Source organism: Filicampus tigris, chromosome 5 (assembly GCF_054856515.1).
Source record: "Filicampus tigris isolate MCC_2025a chromosome 5, RoL_Ftig_1.0, whole genome shotgun sequence".
NCBI classification, from domain to species: Eukaryota; Metazoa; Chordata; class Actinopteri; order Syngnathiformes; family Syngnathidae; genus Filicampus; species Filicampus tigris.
Window position 1 is genome coordinate 4,336,807 of NC_141221.1, and position 9,605 is coordinate 4,346,411.

Below are 9,605 nucleotides of genomic sequence, written 5' to 3' on the forward strand. Positions count from 1 at the left end.
CACGTGCGTGACTCACAAATCCGCAGTGACGTTTGCATCTGCATACCCATGATGTGTGGTCTTGCAATAAAATAAGTGCTCATGACAAGATTACAACAACTTTAAAGCACACAAGCATCTTCCTTTAAAATCGGTGGCATGAGTGTGTCACAGTCTTTGTCCTTTCGAATCCTTGTGAGTAACTACACAGAAAGTAAAGAAATCCCAAGTCTTATTTTCCCCCCCACAAACTTCCTCATACGCACAAAAGGAAAACCCCCTACAAACGACCTTCTCTTTACTACTTCAGTCAGTGATTATTAACCCCGACAACACCTTAAAGTGGGTCAGCACCCTGACTGTGACGGTGACGACTTACTTGGCCGCCCTTATCGCAGTTTGCTGGTCTAACTCCCACCTCTCACCTCACTCAAATGTTGGCTCAATGCGTGCTCTATTTTAGCTCCCCATCGGCAAGCCAGGAGGAGACGAGATGTCGGGAGACTTTGGGAACTGGGTGAAAGGCTCCTCACACGGGTCAATGTGTAACACTCTGTGGAGAAACACCTTGGTTATTTGACTCAAATCCGGTTTTTGAACACAAATGTCCTCCTCTGAGGTTATGACGCATGCAGCTAATGTCGATGCATGTGTGACGTGACGCGATGTGATGTCGTAAAACTTGTCAGTCTTGAGAATCTGGGGAAGAAGAGTGAAACTGATTTTGTGTCATGCATGTCCACTTTTGGTCATTTTAGGTGCTGGAGAGCTTTAAGATCATGGACTACAGCCTGCTGCTGGGTGTTCACGTCCTAGACCAGAACCAGAGAGAAGGGCTCGAGCAGGGCCAGGCGGGGGGCGACCGATCCAGGCCTGTGGGCCAGAGGGTTCTCTACTCCACCGCCTTGGAGTCCATCCAAGGGGACGGCAAGGCGGCTGAAGCCCTTACCACGGATGACACGTGAGTGGGCTCACTCAGATGGAGAACACGCACACACACATTCCGGAATCTTAATCTCCAGTTATACAACAGTAGTTCAACCTTTTATGTTTAACACTGAGTGCATGTTGATTGATCAGTGTAAAAAAAAAAAAAAAAAAAAAAAAAAAAAGTCCTGTACGTAAAAATGTTGTTCTATGTCTACAGCATGGGTGGCATCCCTGCCAAAACACACAAAGAAGAGAAGCTGCTCATCTTCCTTGGCATCATAGACATTCTGCAGTCATATAGGTACAGTGCTTACGGCGTATATTATGGAACGCGATACAAATGTAAGCAAAGCAGCCGGGGTTCAATCGCAAAATCAAGTGCAGCCGCACAATCTACTGTGGTCCATAAAAGAACTGTATCAAAAGTGCCGCTGCCTCCCTTCAGAAGATCATTAGAATGGCGCTCGCTATGGTGGTGAGTAAAGTGCCAAATTTAGCTTTTTTTAAATTTTTTTTTTAAATTCCTTTATTGGGGTGTGTTTTCATTTCTGCAGTTTCTGGGGGTTTCATTGTGTAAAAAAAGGTCTGATTAAGACCGAGCTCCCTTAAGGGAAGTCATGATGCTCAATTTTGATTGAAACCACCACTGAACAGTATGTTCATTATTGTGGTTTCTAGTTTCTAGGCTAGTCCAGCGAAAGACAATAAAACAGTTTCAGTTGTACACCACCGCAAAGCACAATGATAAACATATTGTTAAATGAATACGACTCCGACAGAGTCATTTAAAACCGAGCATTATTATCTTTGTAGAGGCAGCTCCTGTGGTGGAGCTCATTAGAGTGCGATAATTGTGCTAACCAAAAGGTTACGTTTTTTTTAAAGCGGAAGTCAATGCGCTTTAAAAAAAAAATCTGTATGCCCACTAAACATCTCAATTTTGATTCATTGCCTCGAGCCACCAAATTTAAGCTATTGAAGTCTTTTACGTTTTTTACCCCCACACACTGGTTTGTTTTATTTTTTTGGGGGGGCGGGAGGAAGATGATGTGGTAATGGAGAGAGAAGACTTTACCTCATTGCATGTCTGTGCATATAAAGGTGTCACTTGTGGTGTTGGTGGCTGATTGAGGTGAGCTCAGGTCCAGCGGGATGAATACTGAAGAGCCAATTATTTTTTTAAGAGAGCCCCTTAAGTGTAAAATGTTACATAATCCCAAACAAGGTTGTACTTTAGCTAAAATAATAAAGTATAGTTAGTGGTGCCAAAGGGGGTAACCATCTGCGGTTTGATGAAGTGTCCAAGAAAATGTTTTTACATAAACCTTTGTAACGAGCTGTTTTGTTCTTACTCTCTGCAGATTTATAAAGAAGTTGGAACATTCATGGAAAGCTCTGGTGTATGATGGCGTAAGTCCACATCCTCATACTGCCTGACAGAGCAGCTTAGTTCTGGTTTTTTTTTTTTTGTTTTTTTTTTTTAATGAAAGGAGCCTTTTATATAGCCGTAAAATCAACTCCGAGACATTTTCTGTCCTCAGGATTCCGTGTCGGTGCACCGGCCCGGTTTCTATGCCAGCCGCTTTCTCAAGTTCATGAGCACTCGGGTCTTCAGGAAGACTCAGCGTAAGTTTGCCTTTCTTGTCACAAAATAGGGAAGATGCGTTTTTCTTTATAAATTTCATCACATAATTGACGGGCGTGGCGGAACACTATTGTGAAATTAACCGGAGGAATAGTTCCTTATATTGTCTGGTTGTAAGTGCTGATGAAAATATGAGGCATGTGGCCAACTGTGAGCGGAAACCTTTGTTTTGGCATTCCATCATAATAGTAATCTCATGTTTGGTCAAATTAATGGCTACAATTTGTAATGTACAATCGGTGGAAAAACATTTATTGTAGTATTCATAGATTAATTAGCAATACCTTTGTTGTTATAGTTGTAGTTTGCAATCTCCATGATACTGAGAGAGGTTTGTAGTGTTTTGGTTTCCTCGTTTAAATGGGAAGTCAACCCCAAAAAAGTTCTTTGCGGTAATATGTTCTATGCGCCTTCATTATAGTCTAATCATGGCATTGTGATTAATTTGACGTTTGTGGAATAAGAGTTAATCCACCCGTTTTTGTCCATCTCATTTTGTCCATCAACTGGAAATGACTGCTCAGGGCTCAGGTAACGACCAATCACGGCTCACCTGTTTTCTGAAGCTAAGCCACGATTGGTCGTTAAAGAGGAAGTCAATACAAACATATTTATTTCAGGAATATGTTCTATGCAGGCCCACTACTTGAAACAAGGAATTCTGATCAATAATGCGTTTGTGGAATAAGAGTTAATCCACTTGTTTTTAGCCATCTCTGGCCTCTTTAGCCATTTTGTCACTTCTGTCGACTGAATATGACATCACAACTGCCCAGGGCTCAGGTAACGACCAATCACGGCTGACCTTTTTTCTGAAGCGGAGCCGTGATTGGACGTTACCTGAGCCCTGAGCAACTTCAATGTCATCTTCAGTCGACAGAAGTGACAAAATGGCTGCCCCCTGCGATGGTTAAAAGGGGTGATTTATGCTACTTAACTCATATTCCACAAATGCGAAATTAATCAGAATGCTGTGTTTCAACTAGTGGGCCTGCTGGGAACATTTGTTTGAAAATACGTTTGGCCTTGATTTCCTCATTAACTAAGCCCTGAGCAACCGTGATGTCATTTTCAGTCGACAGACGTGACAAAATGGCCGCTTTCGGAGATGGATCAAAACGGGTTAACACATATTCTATAAACATATCTTTTAATCCAAAAAGATCAGATATATAAAAAAAGAAATGTCAACATGTGTTGGCAGGTCAAATCATATTTTTGCTCCACTTCGCAAAAAGGTGTTCTCCCACCTTCCTTCAATTGTACGACCCATCAATACAGTGAATGAACCCAGGTAAGTAAAAATAGCATTTCTAATTTCGACCTCGATGAGCGCTGAGCAATAGATTGAGCCGCTCTCATTCATAGATCACACAAGCATGAGTTTGGCTTTCACGCCGTTGTTTTGGAACTTGTCGTCAATATTAAATATAACCACGTTATGCAACCATGCGGGACCCCCTGTGGGTATGAACAAGGCCGAAGCGGTGATGTGAGGACTTAGCAAAGCTATTAGTCTGCACTTCACTCTGATTTCTACCCCCCACCCCCCTCTCCTCCTTTTTTTGCGTTGATGTGCAGAGATTCGATTTTCTCCTTCAAAGAGGACACGCACATCAATCCATGCTCTGAAGTCGTCCTCTCAGGAGATCCTTTCATCGCAGGTGGATGAGAGGGACGAGGGCAAGAGCAGAGGCGACCGGCGGTGGGGGGCTCGCAGTCTAGCAAGTCTGGATGGACAAGGTACATAAAAACTTTGCCGTGGAAGGGGAGCGACCTTTCTGTTCTGCGTCAAGGTTATCTTGAATGATCCTCATAGAGGAGCCTCGTGTTTGCTGTTTCATCATGCGTGCACACAAAGGTCGACTTTTACGGACCATGACAAGCACTCGGTGGGCCATCAGCAGTCGCTTAATTGGCCTGTAAAAACAATGTGCAGCTTGCATAGAGGGACTATACAGTTGAATGACCTAACATGAAATGCCCAAAAGTCATTTGAAGACACTTTTCAAGTGGAGCAATTTAGGAGCTTGAAACAGACCCAACAGCCATTTATAGACAAACAACCATTCACTCGCACATTCAAACCTGTGGACAATTTGGAGTTTACAATGAACCAAACATGCCTGATTTGGTAATGTTGGATAAAGCTGGAGTAGAACAAAAAACACACAAGCACGAGGAGAACATGCAGATTCCACACAGAACCTAATCTCACTTAAAAACTTTTTACATTTTTTTTTTTATCAAGCCTTCGTCAGTAAAGACAATACACAAATATAACTTCCATTTCCAGCCATTAACCTTGCTTAACTAAATTCTCCAAAGCTCCAAAATGGAGAACTAGCATGTTGGTCAATACGGAACAGTACAGAAAATAGCACAGTAGAATAACAAACCCTGGTTTATTCATGCTTGCAATATGATTTATTTACTATACTGTGTAAGACTTTTACACTTTAGCCTCTGATTCAATCCAGTCACTCTGCGAAAACTTCCATTTGTTGTCCTGTTTTAAGTGACTTCCATCGTAACATGAATTAAAGTGGAAGTCAAGCCAAACATATTTTTCAAGAATATGTTCCCAGCAGGAACATAAGAGCAGTTGTGATGTCATCTTCAGTCGACAGAATTGACAAAATGGCCGCCTCCGGAGATGGCTAAAAACGAGTGCATTTTTCTGCTTAACTTGTATGCCACAAAATTAATCAGAACGCCGTGTTTCAACTAGTGGGCCTGCTGGGAAGTTATTCTTGAAAAAAAACATGTTTGGGTTGACTTCCGCTTTAAGTGACTTGCATCGTGTGACTTTTGTGTTTTCAGCCGTGTTTGGTTCGTATCAGCATCCTGAGCAGGTCCCCGCCAACTCGTCCTACTTCAAGGGCTCCGCCATGGGCACGCTGTCCTCTTCCTCCATCTTGGTCGACGTGGACAACCAAACAGACGAAAGGTAGGGCGCCTTCTTCACGTCACCTCTTGCTTTTGGCCGATGTGCCACGTCAGCCATCAATTTTCTATAGCGCTTATCCTCATTAAGGAGAGAGGCGATTTACATCCTGGACAACCAATGACAGGGCTCACGGAGACAACCATCCACAATCTCATCCACTCCGAGGTCCAGTTTAAAGTCTTCGGTTAAGATATCAATAGGCCTGAACCATTAATCAAATTTCAATTGAAATGTAGTAAAATGCCGTTTTCAAATCACAAAAACTGAAATTTCGGAAAAAGAAAACCTCTGCTTCGTTTCGGCCGGTCGATAGGCTTTATTTTTGTATATATTTGTGTAGCTTCTAGATAGTACTGAAAGGGGAAGTCAACCCAAACATATTTTTTTCAAGAATATGTTCCCAGCAGACCCACTAGTTGAAACATTCTGATTCATTTTGCGTTTGTGGAATATAAGTTAAAGCCAGATCTGGGGGGCGGCCATTTTGTCCATTCTGTCGACTGAAAATGACATCGCAACTGCTCACAACGACCAATCACGGCTGACCTGTTTTCTGAATCCGAGCCATTGTCATGGTGAGCAAAATTAGTTTACCAGCCAGGACATCTTTCATGTGTACTTGTAGACAGGATGTTGTCTTGGCTTCTTTGGCTTGCATGTCCGATGCATGTTTACCGCATTTGCAAAGTGGCTTTAGTCCAGCGAGCAAAAACAATGCGCTTATTCCTCTCTGTTGCTTTAATTCTGTCATGGCTGGCTGGCCTGCGTGTGTGTAGTTCAGTATTTAAAAACACAACACCACCAGGCTTGGCCTTGGGGACCAGAAGCAGGTCATGTTTATGTGTGTGCGTGGGTGTGGGTGTTTTAATAGGCGTGGCCGCACACACACATGCCACGCTCCCACGCTATTGTCGAATGTGCCTTTGCGTTACAGCGTCTTATTGGCAATAAATGCATCACACGAGAGGTGACTCAGTGTATCCGGAATACATGAGCACTACGTATATAACACACCATGTTTCAGCTCTTCAAGCTTCCGTGAAGGTGTCGCCGCTCTTTTCCAGGGTTAGGATTACCTCACTGGGTTTTACGTCATGAAATATTCATGCTCGTGTTACATTAGAGGCTATGAACTTCCTTGTGATGGGTTTACCTCTTTTCTTTTTTTTTTTTTCTTTTCTTTTCTTTTCTTTTCTTCTCTTCTTCTCTTCTCGAGGCTACAAATGTGCCGTCACCTGCTCATTGTTCTTGCAAGTCTCTGTTAGAAAATAAATAGATTTGCTTACTGGGAGGCATTCCCATGCAATGAGACTGCGAGGGAAGAGGATACAATATTTAAGTGTAACACTTGGGAATATTGTTACTCCTGGTGCAAAAATGTGTGAATCACGTGTCAAAAGAGCAAAATACAATGCTGGAGTGTGCAGGGAGTCACCTGAGCTCGTGCAAGGAAAACAACTCCTCTGCTTCCCCCTAGCGGATGTAAGTAAACTGGAAAGAAGAAGTGGAGCACAGATCGCCAAAGCATTGGATCAGCACCAAATTGTACACCTTCATATGACAAAAGTATATCATGTATAAAAAAAATGTATTAGCTAATGGCCCTAATTAATATTATTTGTATTTTGCACATACAGTGTACCTAATTTGTGGCCACAAAATAGTATTTTGTGCCCTCAATTTACCGTAATTTATTGTGGCCACAAATCACAAATGAGCATTTTGTGTATACGTTATATTTATATTGTCAAGATAATTTCAGGAGAAAAAAAAATCCCAATGTGGTGTCTGGGGCTCCATCCAAATATATGAACTCTTGAGGTGAACTTTTCATTCCTAATCAGACACGTCAACCTCGCTGCTCTCAGTCGTGTTGATCACACGCTCATAAAAAGTGTCGACACAGCCGCCGACTGGCATGCCTGCTATGCACTTCCAAGAATATGAAAAGCGCCTATTTCTTTGGTTTCAGAGAGGACGCTGGGTCCAGCTCCACCTTCACCCTGGAGGACAGCGCCATCTGTCTGACGTCCGAGCACAGCACCATGGACGTGGACCTGGACCGGGATGACGGATCGGTTCTTGACGTCTACTTGGTCAGTTGCGCAACACAAAATGATATGACTGTATCAGATGTGACCGTAAAAGCTAACGTTGTCCTATAATTAAACGAGAGCCCTTTTTTTATTAGTTCTGATAGCCAACACAAAATGGCCGATGCGTTCAATTACCGTTCTCTATGTAAAAGCACGGACTCTTGATTTTGAATGAGCAAGCTTGCTATTGACTTTGAATTCTATTTTTGACACAACACAACGGTGGCGCAGAGGTATGTTGTCTCCTACACACAATGTTCAAATAATCTTCATATGTTCATGTGTTATTTAGAAAAATTAAATTTAAAAAAACAAAACACAAATGGTCTTAAAGTGTATTTGGCTTGCTCATGACGTTAGAGGTAAAATGTCAGCTCTGTAGGGTAATCTATTAATCTACCAATAAATGCCAAGTGGCTTTTTGGTCCTTTGTTTTTTGGGAAAATTTGATATATGATGATATACTTGAGGTCAGCTGTCAAACCGGGTTTACCTGGAGCCATGTATTCTGATTAGAAAGGATCCAAATGACCAATCGGAATGAAAATGCTCCATAAAACACATACACAAGCTGTAGTGCAAATTCAAAGTTTGATGATCATTTTGAGGATTTGCCACTCAAAGTGCCTGTTTGTTGATGAATTACATGACACGATTGCCGTTCTTCACCTTGAGTCTATCATTGGTTTCCGATATTCACGGGTTTGTTCTCCTCATCTCTTGCAGTGAACTGAGGATCTTCGGACCCTCCACATGCTACAATCTCAGCCCCCCTTTTGTTATGCTGCAGTCATATTGCCACTTTTATTGCCAACGCAAGAGGTTGACAGTGAAGAGACGTCACCCGAATGGACATCTTGTGACGTCAAACCGTGTGATGAAGACACTTTAAGCCGTTACGTTTCATGTATCTTATCATGGCCTCCACACCAATCTGCTCTACAGTATATTTATCTACCATATATTTTATTCTGCTGAATAGAATTTTTTTTCCAGCTCTGTTAGTTGCTGATCTGATGAGAAATGTTTACAGTGGAGCCACAGTGACAGGTGGAGATGCTCACACGGTCTGAGCCGACAGCGTCCCGACCACCTGAAAGCCAGGTGGAGGAAAGATAGGGGAAGACTGCACCCTCTCCTGATGGAGAAAAAAAAAAAAAAGTTGGAAAAATCTTTGGACTCCTGTTGGGAGAGATGATTCATTGCAGGGGTGGAGTGGCTCATATGAACACTTGGAAGAGCGAAAACATGCACTTTTTCCTTCTGGACTCCTGATAGTGCTCAGCGACCTCAAAGATTATTTTGATAGGTTTGTTTGTATCATAGAAGGTCATTTCATACTGAATAATGCATCCTCTTACAACATCTCGATGCTGTCTGATAGCTCATCGATATTTCCAACTATAAATGTTGAATCACTGGATCTTGTGAGTCAATGCCGTAATTTATGATAGAAATCAACATTTGACCATTTGCTGAAAAGCATAACTCACATTAAGACAATGCATATTTATAAAGGTGACCCTTCTGAATAAAGTGACATCAATAATCAGTGACTAACCTTTGCTTCATTTCCTGACACAATGGTGTATTGAATTAGTGAGCGCTACTCACTGATTCGCGTATTAAAGATGTCCTTCCTTGTTAGATCAGTTAATTATTTAAAAGGGAAGTCAACGCAAACATAATTTTTTTCAAGAACATGTTCTATCCAAGCCCACTAGTTGAAACAGGGCATTCTGATAAATATTGCGTTTGTGGAATATAAGTTAAGTAGCAAAATGCACTTGTTTATAGCCATCTCTGGGGGCGGCCATTTTGTCTTCTGTCGACTGAAAATGACATCACAACTACTCACAACGACCAATCGCGGCTCAGATTCAGAAAAAAGGTCACCCGTGATTGGTCGTTATGAGCAGTTGTGATGTCATTTTCAGTCGACAGAAGACAAAATGGCCGCCCCTGGAGATGGCTAAAACACGGGTGCATTTTGCTGCTTATTTTA

At 42.1% G+C, this 9,605-nt stretch overlaps 1 protein-coding gene across 2 annotated transcripts in view; it reads left to right on the forward strand.

Moving 5' to 3' along the window:
- The window catches only part of pip5k1bb (phosphatidylinositol-4-phosphate 5-kinase, type I, beta b), a 33,318-nt gene extending 24,162 nt beyond the window's left edge, over positions 1-9,156 (forward strand). For both annotated transcript variants that reach the window (XM_086031540.1, XM_086031543.1), the window contains exons 8-15: positions 738-940; positions 1,127-1,210; positions 2,271-2,319; positions 2,451-2,535; positions 4,136-4,297; positions 5,378-5,504; positions 7,477-7,600; positions 8,327-9,156. In XM_086031540.1, the coding sequence (XP_085887666.1) occupies positions 738-940; positions 1,127-1,210; positions 2,271-2,319; positions 2,451-2,535; positions 4,136-4,297; positions 5,378-5,504; positions 7,477-7,600; positions 8,327-8,329 (837 nt within the window). In that variant the 3' untranslated portion in view covers positions 8,330-9,156. The remainder of the gene's footprint in view (positions 1-737; positions 941-1,126; positions 1,211-2,270; positions 2,320-2,450; positions 2,536-4,135; positions 4,298-5,377; positions 5,505-7,476; positions 7,601-8,326) is intronic.
- The last annotated feature ends 449 nt before the right edge of the window (positions 9,157-9,605 follow it).